The 27,546-nt window shown below is 41.0% G+C and overlaps 1 protein-coding gene across 1 annotated transcript; it reads right to left on the bottom strand.

Annotated features, from left to right (window-relative positions):
• Positions 1 to 23,513, bottom strand: slc2a15b (solute carrier family 2 member 15b). Its single transcript, XM_042104590.1, has 12 exons — positions 23,424 to 23,513; positions 19,993 to 20,091; positions 9,870 to 10,030; positions 9,069 to 9,193; positions 8,475 to 8,620; positions 7,358 to 7,490; positions 5,372 to 5,559; positions 4,687 to 4,797; positions 3,728 to 3,829; positions 3,322 to 3,397; positions 2,479 to 2,606; positions 1 to 1,158 (listed from the first exon to the last, which is right to left on the bottom strand). The coding sequence occupies exons 1-12, from the start codon at positions 23,466 to 23,468 to the stop codon at positions 934 to 936; spliced, it is 1,539 nt and encodes a 512-aa protein (XP_041960524.1). The 5' UTR covers positions 23,469 to 23,513; the 3' UTR covers positions 1 to 933.
• Between the last annotated feature and the right edge of the window lie 4,033 nt (positions 23,514 to 27,546).

Below are 27,546 nucleotides of genomic sequence, written 5' to 3'. Positions count from 1 at the left end.
CGTGTTTTTTTTGACGGCCTGCTTATGGGGCAGGCAGCTAGCGGCTCGTTAGGGAAGATTAAATTAATGTGATCATTTATGTTTGGACCTTTTTTGGGCCTGCGATCGCTGATACAACCTTTAAGGAGGAGGCAAACGTTACGTAGGCACCATGTTGAAATGCAGATGAATGAATGAATACAGGTATTTATGACTGGTTCCAATCACTGATAACACTGGAAAATAGGAATCATGTGAAGTCTGGATATAAAACAGAAACTATAACTTAAGAAAGTACAAATTACAACACATGACTGGGTGCTCAGCATGACTCTGCAACTAACTCATCAGTAACATTTTGAGTAAATGGAAAAGAATGATGATTTAAATTATGAAACAGCTCAATCATTTCCAATGATGTAACACATGTACATGGTTCACATATAGGTACCACAGGTGCCTGGTAAATGTACACTTGTCACTCACAATCCTCATACAGACACAGAGGATGGAGAAAGGTGAGAAACTGCATTTAAAGACATATTCATATACATTCATATGCAGAGGCAATTCATCCCACCACAGCAGTAGTACATCAGGCTCTCTGCGGCACTTTTTGAGGGATGTGCCAAAGAACCTCTTCTGTAAAACTCTGGCACAAAACCAAATAACATTTTTAAATACAACGAACGACAACAGATGATTGTACCGAACTGTTAAGAGTACTCATTGAACTCCAATCCATTATGCTAAAACCCCCACAGGCAAAACAGACAGTACAGAGTTTTGTGCAACATATTCCTAACCGACCCCCCCCCCCCACACACACACACCACCCCACAGCCAGCTAGCAGCCAGCTAAATCTACCCTTCCTCTGCCTCTGACTCAAATTTTCTTATCCTCTGTTTCTCTTCCTCTTCATCCACCACTCCTCTATTCCTTCCCCTCTCCCTTTATTTCTCCCTCTCCTCATCCAGGGCGCCGTAGCCGTTCATCTTGCTGCCGTGCGCCGTGATGCCCAGGGCGTGGATCTCCATAGAGTTGTCCTTGGTGTTGAACATCTGGCTGATCTCCACAAACGTCTTGTTCTTGGTCTCGGGGATGATGAAGTAGACGTAGGCCGACACCCCCGCGCACACGCCGAAGAAGACCAGGTAGCAGTAGGCCCCGGCGGACATCTACACCAGCATAAAGACAGGACAGGAGAGAGACAGCTTATAGGTGAGACATGTGGGGGAAAAATGGCCGATTCTTTCTTTAGGTATTTGCTGTGGCTGCAGAGAGAAAATATCTGAAATATGCATTATTGTTCTTTGAAACTATTATATTGTACCTACATGTTGAACAACAATTCTTCTACATTCTCCCATAATTATATGTGATTTAATGATCTTGTGTTGTGACACCAGGTGTCCTTCATATTTTTTAGATTTGGCTGAGGAAACTCTGCTGTGCGTCGGGGAGTTCTTTGCTTCCGCCTCATCCATTAATTCTGCATATCGGGACACCTCGGCAGCTGTTATCCCTTACTACAACAATATAATATAACGCTTGAAGTGTAGTAAAACAGTGGTAGCATCATCACCTAATAAATGGTCGGCTCATATACCTACACCCAAGCATTAAAAGAGTCCTTGCCAGTTAAGGAATGTTAAAGAGTTAAAGAATGTTAGTAAGAAGAACGTTAGAGTTAAAGAATGTTAGTAAGTTAGAGAATGTTAAAGAATTAAACAATGTTAATGATATAAAGAATGTTAAGTAAGGGATAATGTATTGTCTGTCGTTAATTATAAGAAAATAAGTCCCGACAGGGAGAACAGAACCCCGACGCGCAGCGGAGGGGTTTTGCTTCGACCTGAAGGGACTTATTTTCTGATAATTACCGGTGGACAATACATTATCCCGCTTATTATACGGCAACTTGCCAAAACAAGAAAAGAAACTTAACACAATGGGTCTTTAAAAATGATTTTGCTACCGTTTCGTGTCTTCCGCTGAAAAAATAAATAGTTTGCCACACAGATAAAACTTGAGAGTTTCAGGTGTTGCGTGGCAACGTATTATTAGCTGACTTTCACTTTCATTGAAATTCCATTGCAATAAGCGAATGGACTTTTTGCGGGGTGATATGAAAGATGCGAATTCAGGGCACAAAACCTGTTGCCATTGACAGCGGCCATTATACACTTCGAAGTGGTGATTATATTTAACAGACCTCCGAACGTTGGGAAGGCCCATACATGTGAATGGAACTGCAGCACTGCAGCACTCTGAAGAGCCGTATAATAAAGAATGTTAAAGATTGTTAGAGTTAAAGAACATTAGTGAGCTTGTTCTAAAAATATCTGCTTAATCCCACTCACTTCAATTTACCTTCAGTTTCATTTGTACAGTGTACCCTAATACGGCAGCTCTCACTCACGAGCCATGATGGATTGTCATGGATTATTTTTGTAATTCTATGGTACTGCAGCCACCTCTCCTATAATCTGACTCACCTGCAGGAAAGGGAAGATGAATCCTACGGTAAAGTTGGACAGCCAGTTGAGTGACCCTCCCACTATGAAGGCAGCAGGTCTGTGGGACTGCTTAAAGAGCTCCCCCGTCATCAAGAAAGGCACACCGGCTACACACACACACACACACACACACACACACACACACACACACACACACACACACACACACAATAAATACTACATATATTACATATACATATATTGCAAACCTATATTTAACATCTCAAAAATAACCTTTGCAAAAAGCACCTGCTATGAGTAACAAATCCCACCGTCTACTGGACCGGAACCTAAGAGGGAGTTAGTATCGCTCTACTATTACTGCTGCTCTAAGAATGGTTCATATGTGTGGCACTGTAGGCTTATAGCAGAGACTTTCTAATGAGGAGACACAGCACTCAAAAAATCCTCCATAGAAATGCATGGGGTTAGTTTGTAACGCCAATATGGCAGTTGTCTATGCATATCACACCCCTTCTCCAGCAAAACGTCGACATGTGAATACATTGAGCCAATCATGTGCTGTGTTGTGAATACATTGAGCCAATAATGTGGTGTCTTGTGAAGACATGTGCCAATCATTTGTTGTGATCTTGCCGCTGGAGCAAGAATGGTGTTGTGAAGCCTTGCGCACGCGCATTTCTGCCGAATAGGATACCCGATAACTGCCCAAAAAGCGTTGCAATATGGCTGCCGAGTGAAGGGACTTGCCTAAAAGGACTTTGCTTATAGCACGATAACCACAGATGTTGACAGCACAGTACAACACTGAAATTCCCCTGAGACAGCTGAGTGCTGTGGAGAGCACAGGGCCGTACGTACCTGGTCCTATGCAGAAGCCAGCGATGATTCCCACCACACAGGCCACACTAATGTAGTGCATGAAGGGGGCACGGGCCTGGAGGTGGTTTCAGACAGAGAGCAGATTGGGATGGATGCCAGTTAAAAAACACATGGCCTTTACATACAGTGCAAGTATGTAAAGTACATTTGTACAAGTACATTTACCAGTGAAATAGTTCAAATAAAATTGGCTAAGGAAACATCAACACAAAGGATGAAAATTATTATAAAGTAAATGAATAGCACAGCTGAAAATGGTAAAAATGGTAAAAATAGTAAATAAACAAAACAACTAAAAAACTATTAAAAAAAGTAATGTAAAATGTGCAGCCAGTGTGCTGTTTAGAATGGGCTTCTTATGAGAATAGAGTGAGTTGACAAAGACCTGAAGGATAAGTGACAGCGTGATTCCAGCACAGCAGAATCCCATGAAGCTGAATCCACCAATCATCAGGGGTCTTCTGCCCAGTCTCTCAATGGTGAAGCACTAATAGGGTGATACATGGAGAACAGCACCGGTTAAAAAAAAAAAAATCTTTATTTTTTTTTCTTTCTCAGATCTGTTCTATTGAGTCATTCATTTTAGAACTGCAATTATAAATCACCATTCAAAAGGCCTTTAGCACCTCCAGTGGAGATTTAGAGGCAGGGTCTGCATTTGGGTTTTATGAGACCCTCAAAAGACATTTGAGCTCTACAGTCAATGAAAATGGCACTCCTCCCTTCCATGCCCCTGAAGCATTGTGTTTGTAATAGGCTGGGATTGTTTACGCACCTGCCCAGGCTGCACTCCAGCTAAATAGCCGAACTGGCCATAACTACCATATGGTCAGTGGTGTAGTCCAGTGGTTCTTAAACTTTTTGTCGTGCCACCCCCCAAAAAACATGGGCCAAGTCTCGCGACCTCCTTCTCTCTAACCGGCGGAATTCGGTTTCAAAACGTGGTGAGATGGGCATTGGAAACATAAAATGTCTTCTCTCATCGGTAGGCTATGTCAACACCAAAGGCATTACTGTATATCAATGGCAGCCTTTGACTAAAAACCTTTAGAAAATGCAAATCATTTCGCGACCCATCCAATATTTTTGACGACCCCTAGTTTAAGAACCACTGGTGTAGTCTACGTGATATGCAGGACTACGCATAACCACTTAAAACGCATCACCATCTCAGTATACCCACTTAAAAAAGGCAAGGATAGGTATTAACATTTGGGGTTGATCACAGTATACCCACTACAGCTAACCACTACATCACAGTATATCCACTACAGCTAACTAGACTACACCACTGCATATGGTGAAGGCACTAGTGTGCTGTGAAGGTGGTCGGTGAGTTCTCACCCCGACTAGGCCCGCGATGACCTCGATGGCCCCGGTGCCCACCGTGGTGTACTGGATCTGGGACGGGGGGATGCCCGCATTCTCAAAGATGTCGTTGGTGTAGAACCAGATCTGGAGTCCAAAAGACATTATAAGTGAGAACATGGAACAGTGACGGTACAACAAAAAGATGATGCATGATAGAAATGATATTGCAAGAGGGAATCTGCAAACACTGCACACAGACACAGCCCAAGCTAATATTTGATTTTGCCCAAAGAACAATATGTGGGCTTAGTCACAATCAAACCACAGATCCAGACATATACTCACACGGAATCATTCAATTCAATTCAATTCAAAGCACTTTATTTGTCCCCAAGGGGCAATTTAAAAGGGCACATTACAGTAGCTTATTCAGTGATTCAAGGAACAAGGGACACAATCAACCACGTGACCAGCATGCATACTGTACGATCAAGCAACACACATATTTCACCGGCACACTGGACAGTCAATACACACCACATGTCATCATTCATCACAAGTAATAGTTGTAAAAAATGTTAAAAGTTCTTCAAGTGCTTCCTTAGTGCTACAATTAAAAAAAGTGCGTATAGAGGCCTCTAAAGTATCTTAAACACACATACGCACGCACACAGTTCCACATACTGTACACCCCAACACAAACACACATATGGCTCACCGCGTCGATGCCGGAGAGCTGCATGCCGGCGTTGACCACCATGACAGTCAGCACCTGCCAGCGGACGGTGCGGTCCTGTAGCAGCTCGAGCACGGACAGAGTTTGGACGGACGAGAGTGACCGCTGCTCCTCCTGCATCTCCTCCACCTCTGCCTGGATGTTGCTCCGCCTGCGATACCACTTCAGGGCTGCAGGGGGGCGACACAGCTCATCAGAGAACAACCAGGTATAATGGCCCTCTTCCTAACAACCTAACATCTTAATTATTGCCTATGATATAAAATGCATTAATTACTTTAATAAGTGGCAACATTACACATTTCATACAGTTTAAATCATACACATGAATGCATAGCTTAATAAACACACTCAATAGTGCATGGACAGTAATTGCTCACACTGTGCACGTATGCGACAATATTCACAAACACTGAGATGGGCTTATGAGTACATACAAACAAACTCATGGAAGTTCATTGTGATGGGACATCACTAGACCCTACATGATGTAGCAACATTTCATTTGTGTTTCACTGAAGAGGAAGTACATACAAACAAAGTATAATACACAAGAGAGTGCGGTTTCCTCAAGACTGACATTTTTAACACACCCAAAATACTTTATAAAGTGTTTGAGTGAGCGCACCTATATTCCTGAAACCTACATACAAACAAACTCATTGTGATGGGACACCACTATACTCTACATGATGTAGCAACATTTTATTTGTGTTTCACTGAAGAGGAAGTTCTTCATTAGCTCTTTTTTTTTTTTAAAAAAGAAACACATGATACTATTCCCCCACAGGGCCAATTCTGTCTGTTGTACCAAGAAGCTCGGTCCAGCCCGACATGGCTGCTTCTAGGTCAGCCTTTTTTTTTGGCTTCATCCCAACTTTTCATGAAACCTCAAATATCATAAAAAAATAGACACATCACAAGCTTTTCTTATCCTAGCTTTGCCACCCGAAGATTGTGGTTAAATACACCCGTGATAGATATAAATGGTACTTCCACAAGCCCACAATCTATATTAATTGCCCTGCTACCCTCTTTCCCTCCAAGACTGCCTGCCTGCCTCTGCCTCTCCCTGCATACTTCAGAGTATTAGTCCCAGTTGGCTGGCTTGCCAAAGCTGCGCGTGTGGGTTGCTCCTGGCTGCTCTTTGATGTGAGAGACTTTAAGGTCCAGAGGCCTTGGGAGACAGTGCTGGAGCCTTTGTGTGTGTGTGTGTGTGTGTGTGTGTGTGTGTGTGTGTGTATGTGTGTGTGTGTGTAGTGTGTGCGCGTGTGTGTGTAGTGTGTGCGCGTGTGTGTTGGAAGGGGCAATAACAGGTAGCTGATCACCTATAAGACAGGCAGACACTTTGTTTTTTATTTGCGATTTCCGTTGAAGAAGCTCTTTTTTAGGAGATGGACGTAATGTGAAATGTGTTCTCATCTTTTAGGGTGGTGATACGGATTAGCCAGGCTTGTGCAACATTCCAGAACTGAATTTACACTGGCTCTTAAATTCCAATTGAATTCTTGAATTTCACTTGCATTTCAATTGAGGTAGCAAACAGGAAGCAGAATTGCAATTCACATTTTGCACAACCCTGGGATTAAAACTTATTTTTAATGGAAATTCATGATGAAATATGCAGGATGTCACAGAAGGGGTGTTGAGGATTAAGATTACGCCGATGTTTTCACAGCTAAAGAGTTTAATACATGATTTGACTCATTTGTCTGCTTAGCCTGAAAATGACTCTCTGGGTTACAGGCTTATTCGCTCTCTCACAGAACAAAGGGGAGTGACAGCCATATAAGGGATGATTGATTGAGCATGCAAGATATTTAGAATGATTAAACAAAAAAAAAAAATAATATTTATATACCCTTCCATTTAATGTGTGAAATAACCACAGCGAAGATAGCAGAACAAACAAGCATAAGTAGAGAGACAAGGGTGCCTGGGTAGGTGGGAGGGGCTTGTCTACCTCACCTGTGATGGTGGCGTGGATGTTTCGCTTCTCTATCAGCAAGTACCGTGGACTTTCTGGAAACCATGGCAACAGCATGAGTTGGATGAAGGTGGGCACCACGACCAGAGAGAGGAACACGGGCCAGTACTCCTCCTGGGTGAAGGAAATGAGGTCATCACTACCACCACCACCGTCATCATCGTGTCAAAATCTTGAACTCATGGGCAGCCATGCTTGAACACACCTTGTTTGTATACCTGAGTGAACTCAGTTCAGTTAAAATTTTTAAAATGAAAATGTATTTATTTATTTTTTTAAATCAGGTTTCTAGGCCAAGTGTACTTGCGTATACAAGAAATTTGGTCTCTGCATTTATCCCATCTGTGAATTAGTGAACACACAGAGCACACAGTGAACACACAGTGAGGTGAAGCACACACTAACCCGGAGCAGTGAGCTGCCTTGCTACAGCGGCGCTCGGGAAGCAGTGAGGCGTTAGGTGCCTTGCTCAAGGGCACTCAAGGGCCGTTCCTACTGCTCGGGGATCGAACCAGCGACCCTTCGGTTTCAAGCCCGAAGCCCTAACCAGTAGAGTTAGTAGCTCTTCTTACTTCCTTAGTCACCTAATCACTGTACTGTTCTTACAATCATTTCATATTTATGAAGTTCAGTTAGTAGCTCAAGGTCACATGCAAATTAGGTTTGTCATCAGAAGTTCATTGGAAGTTTACCATTATTGTGTGTTGGCAAATCACTGGCGAACACATTTGCCACTAGTGGAAAACTTCTAATTGTTACCAGAACTTTGCTGGAAGTTATTTAGAAACTTTTGAAGCCATTATATAATAATTATATGTTATTAGGCCTAGCCCATGCCTGCATACAGACATACACATAGTGTCTAAAAGCTTTTGAAAGCCCTTCGTATATGCTTTCTTTTAGCAAGGTCACCACCACAATGTTAACCATAGTAACCACATTTAGACTCATGTTCGGACTCATTTTCTAAATCCTCATCTGAGACTTGACCCTGAAACTTGTGCTGATGGTGACCCAGTGACCTGGCTGAGGCACACATGCTTGTTTACTCATCTGTGTTTACTTGTTTATTGTTTACACATGTTGTATGCCACACACCTTCCCCATCAGCTCGTGCAGACCCAAGATCTGAGCGATGAAGACTCCGATGCAGATAAAGATGCTGGGCACGAGTCCTAGGAACCCTCGCAGGTTCTTCGGCGCAATCTCCCCCAAGTACATGGGCACAACGCTGAGCGAGATCCCTGCAGAACAGCACAGAATGTTAACGGAACATGAGAACTGTGATCGGAGGCTTAGATGTAGATTAGGTCAGTCTCAAACACTCAAATCCTTCTATATAATCCTTCTATATAAAGCTACTCAATGTAGAGCACTTTTCCCATACAACCATTCCACTGACCAGTGCATGCAGTGCTGGAATATCCACAGCAAAATGACTGAAACTATATAAAAACTGAATGCAGAAAAAACAGTGTGATATACTTTACACTATACTATATTTGTGTGTGTGTGTGTGTGTGTGTGTGTGTGTGTGTGTGTGTGTGTGTGTGTGTGTAGGCTTAGGGTCTTCTAAAAGTGAACTCAGTGTCACAACAGTACATTAGACGTTTCCACTTAACAATACACAGTGAGTGAGACTGTTTGGTGAGCGAGTGAGTGAGTGTGTTAGGTAAGAGGCTGCCGGAGTACCTGAGTGTATCCCGGTGATAAACCTCCCAACGATGATCATCTCAGGTGAGCCACACATCCTACTGGAGCCCATGAGAGCGCCCCCTATGAACACCAGCACCGTGCTGTACACCAGTGTCCCTTTTCTGTGATAAACACACACACACACACACACGCACGCACGCACACACACACACACACACACACACACACGTTCATGGACATACACACACACACAAACACCAGAAAGGGGTTGTATGGGTTAGGATATAGGTGTTAATCATTTACTTTCATCCAAACTTATTTTGCTTTTACTCAGTGTATAATTCAAATACATCTGTACTACATCAGATATGCATGTTTAGAATATGCATGTCAAAGGCATATAGGGCAATAAGGTAAATGGAATGTTGGCATGACATGTCACAAGGCCTCAATCCACCCTCTCATCTTTACTTAACTCTGTGGCTTGTGTGGACAAGGGGCTGTTAGTGTTGTTGTGCTGTTAGTAGCAAACTCAAGCATGACTAAGGGTTTGATCAATACAGGTCTGTTTACTTATACAAATGTCTCCTTCAAATGTCGTTCTGCTGTACATTATCTCACGTCTGTGAACTCTAAAACCCTACCACTGGGGTTACGACACTAAAGTTCAGTTCTAGTTCAAACTACGTGGATACAATTAAGGTGAACAAAATCCTTTCGATTGGTGCTCACAATAGTGCGCATTCACGTGCCGCACGCGAAGCTGCATGCGCAGGAATATTGCCCTGTGCCGTTAAATGTGGGTGAAGCAGAACAATCATGGCGTTCCGTCCGTACCTCCCGAATCTGCTGACGAGAATTCCCACCATGAAGGAACCGATAAGGCCGCCGATGGCAAAGATGGAGACGGTGACTGAGTACATGAGCGTAAGGGTCTGCTCATCCACGCCCTCGCCATTTCTCCTGATCAGCGTGCTGTTGTAGAATTCCTTAATGTACTGCACAGATGAATGAGAGAGGGAGAGAGAGAGAGAGAGAGAGAGAGAGAGAGAGAGAGAGAGAGAGAGAGAGAGAGAGAGAGAGAGAGAGAGACACTACATGAAACAGATCTAGAAAAGCATCAGACAACTCTTTGAAAACTTTCTCATGCTGAGGAAGAGACAAAGAACAACAACATGCACAATGCACATTTATATTCAACCGTATTCACACCCTTGGATATTTCCCCTTTTATTGCTTTTATAAATGGAATCATGGTCAATATCATTTGGATTTTTTAGACACAAATTTACTAGGGGACCTCATGTTGCAGTGTCAAGTAAACGTAAGACAAATAGTAGTTTACAAAGAACCTGCCAAAATGTCAGAAATGTCATGGAAGTGGAGCCCAAATAAGAAAATAAAATTAACAGTAAAAACAAGAGAAAGCTTCAGAGCTACTGAAGAATACACCCAAATGAACTAAATCTATCTAGAGGAAGCCAGCAGTCTGCTCTCAACACATAACGACTTAATACGTGTGTGTGTGTGCACAGCAGTCTCCTTTCAACACAGAACAACTTAATATGTGTATGTGTGTGTGTGTATGTATGTGTGTGTGTTTTCATCAAGGCATTGCCAGAAAAGAGTTGGAAGTGTACATGAACAAATTGGTTTACATATAGCCACCCAACAGCAGTGGCCCTGTGATATGTGTCGATAGGAGGCCCTACCAAAGTCCTTTTAGGCAAGTCCCTCTACTCGGCGGCCATATAGCAACGCTTTTTGGGCACTCATTGGGCATCCTATTCTGCAGAAATGCGCGTGCGCAAGGCTTCACGACACCAATCTTGCTCCAGCGGTGAGTTCACAACACATGATTGGGAAGAGTCTTCACAAGTCACACACCATATGATTGGCTCAATGTATTCACATCACATCACATGATTGGCTTAATGTATTCACATGTCGACATTTTGCCAAGGAAGGGGTGGGATATGTGTAGATAACGGCCATATTGGCGTTACAAACTAACCCCATGCATTTCTATGGAGGATTTTTTGAGTGCTGTGTCTCCTCATTAGAAAGTCTCTGGCCCTATCTTATAGTGCATGCACACAAACCCACACGTGTGTTTGGCATACTTCATTTTTGAGCGTGTCTAATCAAACAGTGAAAGCATGGGCCTTCTACTAGCCCTGTTCTTTTACTACTCATTTTAGTAAACTGTGTGCTTATTTCACTAAATCGTGGGCTTATTGTAAAAAAATTAAATGGCCGATTTATTAAATACCCATGAAAAAGGTCATGTCTGAGGCATCATGGCATAGCTACTATCATTAATCATTTTGATGGACACACACTATCTGGTAGATCTTTTTTTTTATGTATAATTATTTTTTATTATTTTCATCAAGAAGTAATACATATACCAGCATATACTGTGTAATTTCATATCACCATCAAAATACAAATCGTACTAGTAACAGTACTCCTCTACTCCACAGGATCTTAACCCACAGTCATGCATGCTCATCCTCATACATTTACATACACACCTTCCCAGCCATATACATACAATGCTCTCCATGCTACCACTCATCCACATACCATTTATCCATATTCCACTCATCCACATGTAACATTTATTCCCACTCATCCATATTTCACATTCATTCCCACACACACAGAGACCCCCCCCCCCCCCCCCCCCCCCCCCACACACACACACACACACGTTTGGTTTCCCGCTCTCAGTAGTCATACCTAGTTCTTAGCCACTTAATTTACAAGGCTTCATATATCTTCTGCCACACATTGTTAAATTGTTGTATTTTGTTCCGGTCTTGTTGATTTTTCTATATTTAAATAGTATTTCATTAGACCCTTCCATTGCTGTAGCGATGGGGCCTCTGTATCTTTCCAATGCTTTAAAATATTTTTTTTGTATACTAAAGAGGAGAAGAGGACCATCCATCCAATGGGGTATTTTAGCCTGGCTGTGTTTTGAAAAATACTGTTTAAGACCGTAAATTCAATTCTGATTCTACAAATGTTGGTCATCCATTTTTGTATCTCTAACCAACCCTTATAAACCTTCTCACATTCCCAGAAAGCATGTATTATTGTCTCATTGTGTATGCCACCTTTTACACCAACAGGGGAGAAAGATGCATCAAATTTATTTATTTTTGATTTAGTGTAGTATATTCTTGTCATAAGTTTGTACTGTATGAGACGCATATTCTCATTGGTGGTAATGGTGTTGGTTGTATTTAAGCAATCTTTCCAGGTTATATTAGAGTTTTTTATTTTAAGATCTTTGTTCCAACCCTCATATATTTTTTGGAGTGAATAATTGTTTGCCTGTGCTTTTATAAGGTGTTTGTATACTTTTCCTATTAATTTTTTGTTTTCTCCTGAGTCTAGGAATAACCGCTGAGTAGCTGAGGGTTCTGTAGGTCTATTATAGTTCAAATCAACGTTATCTGTTAACCAGCTCTTTAACTGAAGATATCTAAAAAGTTCCTTATTAGTTAAGTTGAATTCTATTACCAATTGTTCAAATGACTTTATATTGTTATGAGAAATAATATCTCCAATAGTTGTTATTCCTTTGTCGCACCATGATCTCCACTTCAGCACCTTCTTTCTGTATGGTGATGGATGGGTTATTCCACAAGCTTGTATTCTTTGGGACAGTGATTTCTATATCTAAAACATGTTTTAATCTCTCCCATGTTCTTAGTGTGCTATTTGTGACAAAACTGACATTTTTAATATTCTGCTTTGTAAATAAGGCTAAAAACATGTTTTTTTTTTCCCAAGCTGATGGTCCTCTACGTTTACCCACATATCTCCTTCTGATCTGTTAATGATTTTGTTAATATAAAAAGACTGAGCAGAATAATAGTATAACTCAAGATTTGGGAAATGTAGCCCCCCTTCTTTTCTCTTATTCTGAAGTAATTTCCTACTTAATCGATGAGCCTTATTTGACCAGATGAAAGAGCTAGATAACTTATTTATGATTTTAAAACATTTCGTGGGGGGGATCACTGGTATTGTCTGGAAGATTAATAGGAATAGGTTGATGTTGTTGAAGTTCTGTCTTTTCTATATTCATTTTGTAACCAGATATTTTTGAGTACTGCTCAATAATTCTCATTAGATATGGGATGGATTGTTCTGCGTTAGTCAAATACAACATCAGATCGTCTGCATACAAACTAAGTTTATAACATTCTCTTCCAATATTATAAATATTATATATAATACCACTTATCATATCTGATTGGCAAATTTTTTGAGCCATCGGCTCTATAGCCAAGGCAAAGAGTGATGGGGATAGTGGAAATCCCTGCCTTGCGCCCCTAGTTATTTTAATTGCCTCTGATAGAGTACCATTTGAATAAACATATACCACAGGAGATTTGTAAACAGTTTTAATCATTTTTATAATTTCATTTGGGAAGTTATATGCAGCTAAAACTTCATACAGGTAACTCCATTCTAAACGGTCAAATGCTTTTTCAGCATCCACTGCCATCAGGGTCACCTCTAGTTTTTCTTTTTTAGCAAACTGTGTTAGAGATATACAAGTTATAACATTGGTTTTTAACTGCCTATCTTTAATAAACCCCTTTGATTAAAATGAATGATTGATGGAAGTATTTCGAAATCAGAGGGTTTATTGCACTCTTTACCTGGTTTGGGAATTACATTTATTATAGTCTTATACATTGAAGGTGGCAGGATTTCATTTGTAGTGGTTTGTTCTATAACTTCAAAAAAGAGAAGATTTATTTGAGGCCAGAATGTTGAATAAAACTCGGTTGGTAACCCATTCATACCTGGAGCTTTCCCTTTTGGGAAGCTATCAATAGCTTTTTTGATTTCCCCCAAGGAAATGTCTTTAGCCAGTGTAGCTTTATGTTGCTCATATGTTGCCAATATGTTTTATTACGTAATTAATGAACTCCTCATCTTTCAGGTATTTCCTGTTCATTTTCCAGATTCTATATATTAATTTATTAGTTGAAGGGCACATAGTGCATGTAACTGCAGCATGGTCTGATATAACTATATCTTGTATTTTAGATGTGATTACATCTTCTACTCCTTCCTTGGAAACAAAGATGTAATCTAGTAGATCTTGTTCTATCTGGTAGATCCAGTTCTATACGCATCAGTGGTCTGTTTACTGAGAGTGATGCAATGGAGGAGTGGTTGCCAGGGAGCGTTGAGGGTAGCACAAGGGGAAATAGGGAGCCATTTCAATCCATGGTCATCTTGTGAAATAGGCTATTAGTTGAGAAAACATTGCTCTAATGTTTCGATATGAGCAAGAAGTAAGCCTGTATTGCATCAGGGGCATTCTATAAAACAGATGCCTTTTCCAACATTATAAAATTGTAAAAATTTCCATCAAAAGTAAACCTCTTTTCAATTTATCCACAGCATTAAAGACATGATCAGCCTCCAAAAAATAATATCTGCCCACCTCAGGCATACATTTGTCTTTCACATTGAAATATAATGGATTGAAATATAATACATGTGATGGGTGGTATGTGACGGGGTGGTACATTTCATGATAAAATGGCTCTAGTTATCCAATAAAGGCCGAGTCATTGACTTAACATGCCTTCAATTAGAAATTTAATTGGCTTAGCAAGTGTTAAAACTGTAATAAAAAAAACAGTTATTACGGTTTAATTTGCTTGATGGGGTGGTAGAATTAAGCTTCACGGATCCCCTCATAGTAATGAAAAAACAACAAATAAACAATGTAAAAGAATGTCGGAATTGTTATACTTAGTTTCTTGTGTGCTCCACATGCAGACATTATTAACTGCCTGCTCAACCGTTTGGTAGAGCACACTTTAAGACACCATATCTTACCAAAAAATCCAACTGTTTTGAGTTCAAACATATAGAGCCATATCTACCACTTGAGTACTACATGTTAAGCACAAAATATTTGCTCAGTACCTCTGTAATGTTGAAGGCCACACCTTCTCATCATAAAAAATCTTCTCAAAAAATGAATTTACGCGATTTCGGCCATATTTTGTGGAGTCACATCTACCAAGTTTTCAAAAGTAAGACTTTTTTTCTTCATTATTATGTTAAATTTAAGTTGAATAACACATGTATTAAAGGGGTGGTTCAGGATTTTGGACATAGGACCTCATTTCCAAGTAAGCAAGTGTGATATTTATCAGTGGAGACCGTTTTCAACACGTTTCATCCAGTCCTTCTAATTGCAGAGTTCGCAGGTGCTAGGCTAGCGCAAGTCAACGGTATGTGCTAGCCTGCCACTAAAGACAGTCTTACCCACTCCAAAGTACATTCAATTTTGAAGTTAAAATATTCAGGTAAAATAAATATATGGTGGAAATAAGTATTGAACGCTTAATTATTTTTTTTTTCAGTAATTAGCCTAAACTTCCATTGAGTCTATTAGAAATTTTCACCACACATTATATTAACACACATATAGGCCTAAAAAATCCAAACATAAGAGTTTTGTGTATTAAAGTGGAATGACACAGGAAAAAAGTATTGAACATGCCTACTGAAATTTCTTCAATACTTTGTGGAAAAGCCTTTGTTTGTAAAGACAGCTTCAAGACATTTCCTGTATGACAAAACTTATTAGTCGCAGTATCAGGTGTGATTTTGGTCCATTGTTCTAAACAGATTCCAGGGGTCCCTCTTGTGAATCCTGATCTTTAGTTCCAGATTACTTCCAGAACTGTTTAATTGAATTTAATTGAATTGGCTGCCTTCAAGTCTTTCTGGAGCTTTCTCCGAGTGGTCCTTGGCTCTTGGAATTGACTATCCTTCTGACTCCCTGGTCAGAAATATTGCGAGGAGATCCTGTGCCCTGTGCCGGTTGATGATGCAGTGATGTTTCTTCCACTTGGAGATAATGGCTCCCATGCTGCTTACTGGAAGATTCTGAAGTTTTGAAATGCATCTGTTTCATTGATATGTTTTGCAACAATAAGGTTGCAAAGGTCTTGGGAGAGCTTTTTGCTTTTATCCATCATGAAATGTTTCCTGTGTGACACCTTGGTAATGAAAAACCTTTTTATAGCCCATCAATATGTAAGCTACCAACCAAGCTTATATTAATTTGCGCAGATAGAAAGGATAACTATTCTCTAACTACTTACAGATTCCAGCTTGTTCCTTCCCTTTCCTTGCCTTAGTGCTTTTTCTTAGCGTGTTCAATACTTTTTCCCTGTGTTATTCCACTTCATTACACATGACTCTACTTATGGAGTTGTTTGGATTTTTTATGTGTGGATTACCTGAGTTATTACTAATGCCTGATGAAAATGTTGTTCCCCCTGTATTCCACTTTTCAAGGGCCCTCTCCTCTATTGCCCTATACTTCCCACTTTCCCCGCCAGTTCGACGCCCTTTAATCTGCTGAACCTTCTGCTCATTTTCAAATATAAAAAAACTCTCTGCAACTCAACATTGGCCTGCCTGCCTTAGCTGCCTGTGAGGGGCTTTTTAGTTGTGCTGGATTACTGTTCACTGCAAAGCGACCCAAGGATGAGTGAGCAGTAGTTGATTTTCAAAGTTAGTTGCAAACTTAAAGGAGAACTCCGGTGATTTTTCACATAGATCTCCATTTCTCAACATCCTTATCAGGCAAGTACCTCCACTCGGCGGCCATATTGCAACACTTTTTGGGCACTTATCGTGCATCTATTTCGGCAGAAATGTGTGTGCGTAAGGCTTCACGACAACAATCTTGCTCCAGCAGCGAGATCACAACAGATGATTGGCACGATGTCTTCACAGCACACCACATGATTGGCTCAATGTATTCACATGTCATCGTTTTGCCGCGGAAGGGTTGTGATATGTGTAGACAACTGCCATATTGGCGTTACAAACTAACCCCATGCATTACTATGGAGGATTTTTTGAGTGCTGTATCTCCTCATTAGAAAGTCTCTGGTAAAACTAGTTGTTCTGGTACCCCCCCCCCCCCGAAAAAAAAAAGTAACTAAGTAACTTTTACTTAAAGTACATTTTAAATGAACTACTTTTTACTTTTACTTGAGTACATTTTCAGATCGGTATTTTAACTTGTACTTGAGTAATATTTCATCAAGGTATTGGTACTTTTACTTGACTACAATATTTTCATACTTTTTCCACCTCTGTTTAATTCTGAGTATTATGTCTAAAGTTTATTTAATTCTGAAAATAACAAACGTTTGATAAGAATATAACATTTATGTGCTGATATTTTAGATGTATATGTCGTGTTGGTCAATCTGGACACATGTAAATGGCCATGCATTTGTGAGAAATGGTTAAAAATAGTGTGATACTCTTTAAAATAGTACTTTCTTCTTCATCAAATGTTGCAAGAACCCTTGAATTATTATCTTTATGTTTTAGAAACACACATTGCCTCTAGATTGTGACTTCTGCATCTCATTTAATGGCACCCGTTTCACAGAATGACCCATTTCTGCTTAATAAGTTAAAGTTTAAGTCTGTATAAAATCTATCAAATATATCAAGTTAGGAATCAGTCTGTGCCACGAGGTTGTGCTCAAAACAAAGAATAGGCTTTATGAGGATTAATATTCAGTGGTTGCTTTCTGCCTATTTTTTCATGCTTCACCATGATCAAGTTTTATTTCTTTTAATTAATTCATTTCAGGGATTAATTGGTAAAAGCTGGCAGTAGTGTAGTGGCCAAGGAGCTGAGTTAGCGTGCAGCAGCCTAGCAGCTGTGGGTTCAGATCCCGGCTGCGGCTGTTGCGCTTTCGAGTAAGGAACTGAACAATAATGTGCTCCAAGGAGACTGGCCCTGTAATGATTGACATCTGGACGTTGCTCTGGATCGAAGTGTCAGACGAAGTAATAAATTAAATATTCCATTCAATTTCAATAAATCAAATGATGTTGGATAATTAGTCATTTCCATCACATGACAACATTTGTATTGTTTCTAAAACAAACGGGGAAGGAAATGAATGGAATGGACATCACATTATGCCATGGCCTCTCCTATGGTCTCTCTACGCTTCCCCTCTCATTTTCTCTCTCTCTCTCTCTCTCCACTTCTCTCTCTCTCCACCTCTCTCTCTATTGCTCCCTCACTCTCCGGTACCCTACAGGCTGTTAAACCAGGATGGCTGTCAATGTTGACTGTTGTGTTTTAAAGATACACTGCTATGGTCTTGTTGAGTCTCGTTTACACTGTGCATACACTGTGACGAGGTAGTTCTTTGAGAACGCGTGAATAAATAAAATGGATCTTTTATTTTATTTACAAGCCCACATACTTGAACTTGCCCTGGGTAAAGTCAGCTGACAAAACGGGACAATGGGCCAAGTTTTATAGGGTTGAAGAGTTACTGTAAAATAACATCTTCGGGAGCGCGTGCGGCATTTAGAGAAAATTCTAGTCCCCATGCCACGGCAAATTTCGGAGGCTTGCTACACAATGCGTAATGTAATTACTAACATGGAGCTGCTAGCTTGTCATCTGACCACACTGGGGAAAAAAGGTCACCCCATAACTTGCCTCCTAATGAATGGTCATTAAAATCTCATTTAGACTCTCATTCAATTGGATGTTGATGCAAGGTAAAGTGAATAACCAAATAAGCTCCAATCATTCAGAGTGAAGACCTGCCAATACTCTGCAATATTAAGGCAAGCAGACCACAGCCTGTGACTCCCGCTGGCCAGAGAACTTGACTAGCTTTTTCAATGTCGGGGCCATTGTCTGGTCCATCTGGGGCATTTAATCCCCTCACGTGAGACGAACGCAGAAGCGAGGCGATGCCTATCAGTGACTTTTTAACAGGCATGACCACCACACATTCCATCACGCTGTATCGTTCCCAGAAATGTGGTCAAGGGGGAATTGTGGTTGCGTATTATGTGTGAAGAAGTTGGAAGAGGAAAAGAGACAGAAGAGAGAAAAGGAGGAGAAAAGGAGGGATGAGGAGGAGAAGAAAAGGAGAGGTTATTTTTTTGGACTATATGCGCCACTCTTGTCTATCTACAAGTCAGGTGACTCCTGTCCTCTCCTCTATCTCTATCAATCTCTCTCTCTCTCTCTAAAGTCAGGTGACTCCTCTCCTCTCTCTCTCACTATCTCTCTCCTGTTTTGTTTGGTCATCTCAGGTCATGGTTGATAACTTAACTCATCTGGCTGTGATTCTGTGGTTTCATCAGCTTTCCTAACAGCAGCATGGAATTCCTCATCTGTCAGTTCATGTGCTTTAAAGACTAACCTACCACCCACTCCCTTCCTCCACACACACACACACACACACACACACACACACACACACACACACACACACACTTTGGCTCTCGTGACTCCTCAAAGGACAGGCAGGGGCCACTTAACGCCCATTCTCCACATTATAGCCCATTAACACCACGGTGGCCAACCAATTTCCACATTGGAGCCTGCACCGGCTGCCCGTGCTGACCAACAGAGCCTCCACCCTCCTCATCTTCCTCCTCCTCCTCCCTCTTCATCTTCCTCCTTCCTTTTTCCTCCTCCTCCCCCCTCTTCCTCCTTCTCCTCATCCTCCTCTCCGCCACCAGACTCTCCCATGTTAAAAAAATGGAGCCAGTCCAATTACAGCATGCTACCGCACATGGTTTGGGAGCACAAGGTTTATTTGTCACTTGAGGGAATGTCCACTGGAGAGTGTGTTGGTCACTGACACAGGACCTCAGCTAGCACACCTACAGCTAGTCACTTACCTGTTCACACGAAGTTAACAAGAATGTTTCATAACCTGCCGATACTTTGCCAAAGCAATACAATCTGGTCAACATGCCAAAGTAAGTCTGGCATGTTTTGCTGAATAAGGTTTTATGTGTGGGATTATACTGACATGAAGTGAATGATTGTGTGTGTATGTGTGTGTGAATTCAGACCATCCAGGTCTTTGATCCCCAAGGCACTCACCTCAGCAGGAGAGTTGACTACGGCCAGGTTGTAGCCATACAACATGGAGCTGCCGAAGGACGAGAGAAAAGCTACCGCTAACAGGGACTTGGTCAGATGCTGGGGAGGAGACAGAAGAGATGCGTCAAACAGGCAGACAGACAGGCAGATACACCGATAAGAGCAAAAGCAGACAGACAGGCAGAGACTGACAACTTAGATAGACATCTTTCAGTTACTCAGAAGAGATTGGTCATCTTTCATTTACTTTGAGAGATTAATCATCTTTCAGTTACTCAACAGCAAAATGTAGCCTATGTAGATGTCTCATTTCCAATAGAATCACTAAGGGCTAAAACGAGTACAAACACAGAGGACAAATGATCCCAATATATATATGTAAAATATAAAAACCCGGGTTTTACTGGGAAGGACTGAGAGGCAATGCGTTAGTTGACTTTGGCAAATGAGTTGATAATCCTAAATTTAAGGAAAGAAAGTAATGTGGTTTCTACAGAATGGAAACCACATGTGTGTCATATATAAACATTTATTGCTTAAGTTATACCCAAACAAGAAAGTAACCTTCAATGGTGAATGACCTTTGCTTGAAAGTCTGTGCTTTCCAAGGTCTACAATATTAGGTATTTTTTTTATTTACTCAATGTATGACATATCTGCCATGTCCTGTAATGTCTTTTGTATTGTGGCTGTGGCAGCTTTCTCAACAAATTTCTCCCTTGGGAGACCTAATAAAGTAACCTTGAATCTTGACATAAGCTCCTTTCTGCACCAGTAATCTAACCCAAGAGCTTTTCCAGTGGTTAGCCTGAATCGACTCTCCATGTACACTGTTTAACCTACTTCAAACCTATGATTGAAATAATCAGGCACTTTCAGTCAGTCTATTTACATCCAGGGTACGACTTTCCTCCAACAGTGGCCCCTCTAGCTGTACTGTTACAACACACAAAGCCAGCAGCATTTATTCTCCATTATCAACACCATATAGGCCATTATCAATACAGAGTATGTTCAAGAACGGTCTCCCGTTTATGAACGTCCAAACTTGTTAAGTTAATCTTGGGAGTCTAGACTCTTGAGAACACGAGGAGACAGTAAGTTCAATTTGGCTTTACACATAGACAAATGAATCCTGAATATATGACTATAGACGCATACTGTGGGAAAGTAAAGTACACTCTTAAAATGAATGTGTTGTCCCTATTGGGACACAGAGATGTGTTAAAAAAAAAAAAAAAAAAACAATACAAGTTGTGTCGTTTTCAACGCAAGTTGTGTTATTTTCAACACATATTGCAACAAATAAAAAAAGCAAACAACACAAACTGTGTTGTACCTATTTGAACACAGTGATGTGTTTAAAAAACAATGCAAGTTATGTTGTTTTCAACACATTCATTTTAAGAGTAACACAATGTACATTTTTTACACAGCATATCCATAGCGCTAAAGGGGCACCTAGTTCATCCAAAACCGGCGACAAGTTTCTTGCTCCTACCAGTGCCAACAACGTTACACAGGGCAATACCATCTGTCTCCATCTCACATGGACAATGTCAGAGATTCTATTCTCCTTGTTCTAAGTCAGTATGGCCTCAACATTTGTGTGAAGATGTTATATTATTGTAAAAGAACTGCATTGTGTTGCTTTAAATAAGATGTGGCATGAGGCAGAACCTGCATGCAGTCTCTCTGATTATGCTGTTGGCAGCAGGCCACCCGGGCAGTGCACATGACTCCGTCAGATGCTGAATGAACTCATGCCAAAGCGGGTGAAGATTTCCCTTGCCAACTTGGGTTACGTTAAGCCTCTTGCCAGAAGAATGCACCCACACACACACACACACACACAAACTAGTCAGTGGAGGTAAATCTTCTGATTTTTGCTTAAATCAGCACTAAAAGTGTGGCATTTGCAAAAGGAATTTAGATTCCAAAAATGACTGGAGACATAGCTAATTTGCACTTTTGGGTGTGGCCTACAACGGAATGATCTGAATAATAAACACAGTGCCTCATAAGGCCTACAGACTACCATCATATCCAACCTATTCAAAAATGTGCCACATTCTGAAGTGGCAGTTCCATAGTTCCCACTGGTTATAGCCCACATAAAAAACACATAAAATCAATGGCATTCTAAATGTAAAACACATGTATAAAAACAGGGACATTTGTGTGCATTTAGATCACTGAACTTTTTAACGCTATACTAGACAAAAAAACTTGCATGGTCACATTCAAAAGAAGCTGAACACAAGATCCAGAATAAAAAAAAAACTAAAAAAAACTGTGCTGCTGATGCTTGTGTCTTGACCTCAGGCCCCACACATGATTGCAACGCTCAAGGCTTAACCCGCTGTATCAGAACACAGGCTCAGGGTTACTGAGGATTTTACCCAGAGGTCCCTCCTTGCACAGCTAATACAGTGCGGGGGGCACAGCACGTTCAAAACAATTTGTATGAGCTGGAGAGGATGACTTTCAGAACTTCTAACTGTAGCCTAAGATGACTTTCTTTGTGAGACTACGGCAGGCTTGACCACTGCGTATATTAGACATGATGTTTACATCAAGGTTACAAGTGTAAAACAACTGTCTGACAATTGGGGTATTATTTGACAGACCGGTGCTGGACATCTTAAATGGTCTATGTTCTTGTGTTTTGTCAAAGCAATGCGTGTCTGCTTGTAAGTGGGCTACAATGCAGTAATAGCTTACATATGACCAGAAGTTTAATTTAGAGACTGAACAGTCAGATGAATAGACTTATGCAATTACACGTGAGAAAGGCCGCCAAAACAATGGTGTCTTGTTTATCAAATAAATGGCAATTCAGCCCTTCTTTGAAAATTAGTGCACACAGGAGTCGGATCCCGCTGCGTGCCTTCTGGTTTTTCCACCTACTGGTTTCCTTGCGCGTGCTCGCATTGCTCACCGCAGAGCTCTGCATGAGTCGTCAGACATCCACAAGCAAGTTGTTTTAGACGGATTTCAAGTCACATTTCATATCCACGCCATGAGCACTACACTGCAGCCACTCGGACTAGCCTTTTTATATGTCGGCTAATTTTAAAGGTATTCTTCGAGCCTCCCTCCTCTCTGTGTGTGCAATGTGGTAATAAATGCACACGAAATCAGTTCAATTAACTATCATTTTGCTAAAATCTTGCTGTGATAAAAGAAAGACCCAAACGGATGACACTTAAGATTTCAAGACAAACAAACATCACAAAATGCAACGAAGTGTCAGACAACGTCAGGTGACGATACATGCTACAATTCAACGGTGCAACCTACCTGCCCTGTGTCCATCTCTCTCACTGCTACTCACTGTCTACAGGCTACAACATGAAGTCAACTAAGCGAATAAACAAAGTGCACTTCTAGGTAGTTAAAAGGGGAAAAAAGCTATGACTATCTCTTACCCCAGAGATTTTCCCAGAAGACTCAATCAAGACCTCTTCCGCCATTTATGGATACATAGACAGCGGCTCCCCGTTACGCAGAGCAGCTGAGCGAAGAGGCTGAAAACACTGTAAAAGTTTATTTCATCGCTTCACGGTCCATGTTGCGCTGGTAGAAGGGAGGGCGTGTTTTGTTGTGACTGACAGGAGTTTAAACTAAGAGCAACGACTGAGACAGCAGGGATTCCTACCAATCGTTGTAGCTCCCGAAGAAATGATCCTGCCCTCATTGACTTTACTGCGTTTCCGCGCAGCGTGGATCGAAAGTTCCTAAGCATTCCCTTACAAAAATTAAATGTTTGTGGCAAACTTTTGTGTGATTTGTGGGAAACGTTGTGCCATGCTAAATGTTGCCTAAGTAATTTGCTAATGCCTGTGGGCCTCACTAATTGTACTTCAAACATTCACACCTACGCCGTTTTTTAGGGTCCCTGTGTGAAAGGTTAATGTCCATATACTCTATATAGCAGTTCTATATCAGTAGAAGACTACACACACACACACACACACACACAAACACACACAAACACAAACACAAACAAACAAACACACACAGATACACCTCTCAATCCTACACATTTCTCTCAAGGGTATAGTCCCTAATAACCAAACTCAGTCCACTAAAAGGGGACCAGAAAGTGGACCAAAACAAAAGGGAAGTGAATACAAAAGGGTTCATTTTGTATTCACATTCACAGGACTTGGATCTCTGATCTGGTGCACTTCTGGTGCAGCTCTGATGGGGCCTCAGTTTTCTTCTTGTTCACACTACCTTCTCTGGGGGTCTCAGACCTTAGGCTACTGCTTTGGATTATGAGCTATGTAGCTGCCCATCATCATTCAGGTTGAAATAATTACCATAACCCATAATTGATTTTGTTTCATGAATACATTTATTTTCTGAAATATACAGTGCATACGGAAAGTATTCACAGCACTTCACTTTTTCACATTATGTTATGTTTCAGACTCATCTTAAAATGGATTCAATTATTTTTTTCTCATCAATGTACACACTCCAACACTCCACACACACAAAAAAAAAAACATGTGTGCAATGTAATCTAGAGTTCGCTGATTTCTACATTGTTAGTATATCATTCTATAGTATGACCAACAAAAAATAAACATAAACTGTTCTTTTCATGGATCCCAGGCCTATGTTATTAACTATTAACTATTTATTAATATGTTAAACTATTTTAATCACATTAGTAGGCCTATATTTGTTGAACTTCCAGCCTTGTAAACATTTAATGATTCTTATACGTTTCTATTTTGTTTCTATTTCATGTAGATATCTTCTTTCGTTAGTTAAGTTAGGCCTACATGCAGTGGCACTGACACGGCTTCTCCTTGTCCTGTGCTCTCTCTCATATACGCACACGCATACACACACACACACACAGACAGACCCGCTCCTCTCCTCTGTAGGCTACTTGCACGTGAATCGGAACAAACTAGATTGTTGCAGCGCAAAATGCGGCCGAATGACCGTTCAGTTCAGTGTTAACTAAAGGTTAGCATCATCAACACCGCAGCGCAATACGCATGCATGCAAATTAACTAGTTAGTTCATATCACAACAAAGCCAATCGCGGAGACAAAACTCTCTAAACAGGCAAAGTTATCGGCAGTTAGCAACATGTAGCCTAAGAGCCTTAGCTGGTAAGCTCATGTTAGAACAGCTGGGTTTTTGGTGGTTAGCCGTGTCAATTACTCGCGGATAACATTATGCATTAATTCATTACCTGTGAGATGAAATGTTTGCGCTGCCAACCCCCTTGGATATCGCAAATGCCCCCACTGTCACTGTACTCCAGTAAACAAAGTCCCCAGTGCACAGGTGAATGGCTGCTGTGCAGCCTAAACAGTCGTGAAGTTTTAATCGTCAGCTGGACAAGTTAACGAAGTTACCAGCCAGAGTTGCAGCACAGGGTAATTAGGAACTAGAACCAGGGACATGGCAGGTTCAAGTAAAAGGTAATGAAGAGGTTTATTTTTAACCAAAGTAGCTCTACTGATAAGACCTTTCTTGACACTCTTAGCTGGTCCTCTTGTTTACGTTTTTTGCTTCTTCAATGGTCGGTATGAAGAGTCGGTGGCGCATCAGCAAGCGCAAATGCTTTGGTGACGTCACATATTGCGAAGCGTAATCAAAGTCCTTTTAGGCAAGTCATTTTAACATTTAACCGCTAGACTGAATATGTATTGCAGATATCTGTAATTCAGTTTTGCCTAGTCAAAACGAACATTTTAGATATTCGCAACTGAATTCTTCCTATCCATAATTGTAATTTCAGATATTTACAAAGACATTCTTCCTAGGACAAATGACTCCACATTTGCCATTCATTTCTATGGGGTTTATCATTACGGATATCTACAATTCAGTTGCAGATATCCACTATGTGAATTACGGATATCTGCAATTAAATTGTAGATATCTGTAATTCCAGTTAGATATATCTACAATTTGATTCTGACTAGTCATAAAGATATCTTTAATTCACCTCAATTCAAGATATCTACAGCTCCTTTTCAGATATCTTGAATTAACTTTTGACTAGGCGAAATGACATTGTAGATATCTGTAACTGGAATTATGACTAGTCAAAATGACGTAGATATCTCAAACTGTTAGTGATAGTCATAATTTGATTATAGATATCTATTATCAAGTTATAGATATCTTGAATGAGTTTTGATTGGAGATATCTGAAATTGGAGATATCTATAACTTTCATTCTGCCTATCAAAATGTAATTATAGATATCTTGAATTAGAGTTTTGACTAGGCGAAATGACGTTAGAGATATCTGTATTGCTATATGCAAATTAAGCACGCACCCCACTTTAGGCGGGAGCACTAATTAATTAAGTAAGTATTAAGTATATATACTCTTTTGATCATGTTTGGTTTGGTGGAAATTTGGTGTCTGCATTTATCCCAATCCGTGAATTAGTGGAACACACTCAGCACACAACACACAGTGAGGTGAAGCACACTAATCCCCGTGCAGTGAGCTGCCTGCAACAACAGCGGCGCTCGGGGGAGCAGTGAGGGGACAGGTGCCTTGCTCAAGGGCACTTCAGCCGTGACTGGTCGGAGTGCGAACTGAAGTCCGAAGCGCTAACCAGTAGGCCACGGCTGCCCCCCTTAGTTATGGACTAAGCAATCTCAGAAATTCAGTAGTTTCTGCTTGAATTGCATTTTAATTTCACAGGTTTCATATGGCGGGCTGAGTCTTGTGACTGACCTTTCAGTGAAGTAAATTAGTCTGCTGACAGGATGCCCCAACATGGAGGAGGGTACAGACCTCCTCCTCTTCACACATACTTGTGCTCACACACACACACACACACACACACACACACACACACACACAGAGAAATGTCACAGCTGACATAAATGTAGTAAGCACACTACATTGTACACGTAGTGGATTTGCACCTATAGACATATTTACTGGAGACAAAGTATAATAATATCCCAACCACGTACTCATAATACAAGCAAGGCATCATGATTTAGGGGCAAAAAGAGAGGCAGGAGGAAGTAAACAGTATGAAACTGAACAAATGAATGAATGAATGAGAAAGATCTGTCATCACTCCTCCTGGACATATTGCTGTACAATCTACTGCTGCTGCTATTACTGTTCTAGGTGTGGGAGACTAGAGAACGTGTCATTGACATTGTCACATGGTGCAAAACAAGAGTGTTGGCACTCAGCTGCTGCTGCTTTAAGATGCACCTGGTAGGGAGAACCAATCAGGGAATGCTCACAGCGTCCTGGCTTGAACAAACAAACAAACACAAAAAGCAGAACCCACTTTCAGAGACTCTTGTCTCATGTGGCCTTACTGTCCCTCCCTCTCTTGGCCTCTCCATTCCCCTCTCTCTCTTCTCTCGTTTTCTAATCACACATCATCATCTCACTGTCTGCTATCTTCTCCACTCCTCTCATTTCCCCTCTCCTCTCCTCTTCTCCTCTCCTCTTTACCCCTTCTCATCTCCCCTCTCCTCTGCTGGGGCCTCCCATAGTGGTCCGCTGTATCACATGCCCCAGCACCATGCCCG

This window comes from Alosa sapidissima, chromosome 9 (assembly GCF_018492685.1).
Source record: "Alosa sapidissima isolate fAloSap1 chromosome 9, fAloSap1.pri, whole genome shotgun sequence".
NCBI lineage: Eukaryota > Metazoa > Chordata > Actinopteri > Clupeiformes > Clupeidae > Alosa > Alosa sapidissima.
Note: the sequence above shows the minus strand (reverse complement) of the source record. Positions and strands in the feature narration are given on the sequence as shown.

Coding starts and splice junctions, on each gene's coding strand:
- slc2a15b (XM_042104590.1), bottom strand. CDS start 23,468: ATGGCGGAAGAGGTCTTGATTGAGTCTTCTGGGAAAATCTCTGGG. Junction 20,092..23,423: donor CTTCTGGGAAAATCTCTGGG/GTAAGAGATAGT, acceptor TCTCCTCCCCAG/CATCTGACCAAGTCCCTGTT. Junction 10,031..19,992: donor TAGTCAACTCTCCTGCTGAG/GTGAGTGCCTTG, acceptor TCATCTGTGCAG/TACATTAAGGAATTCTACAA.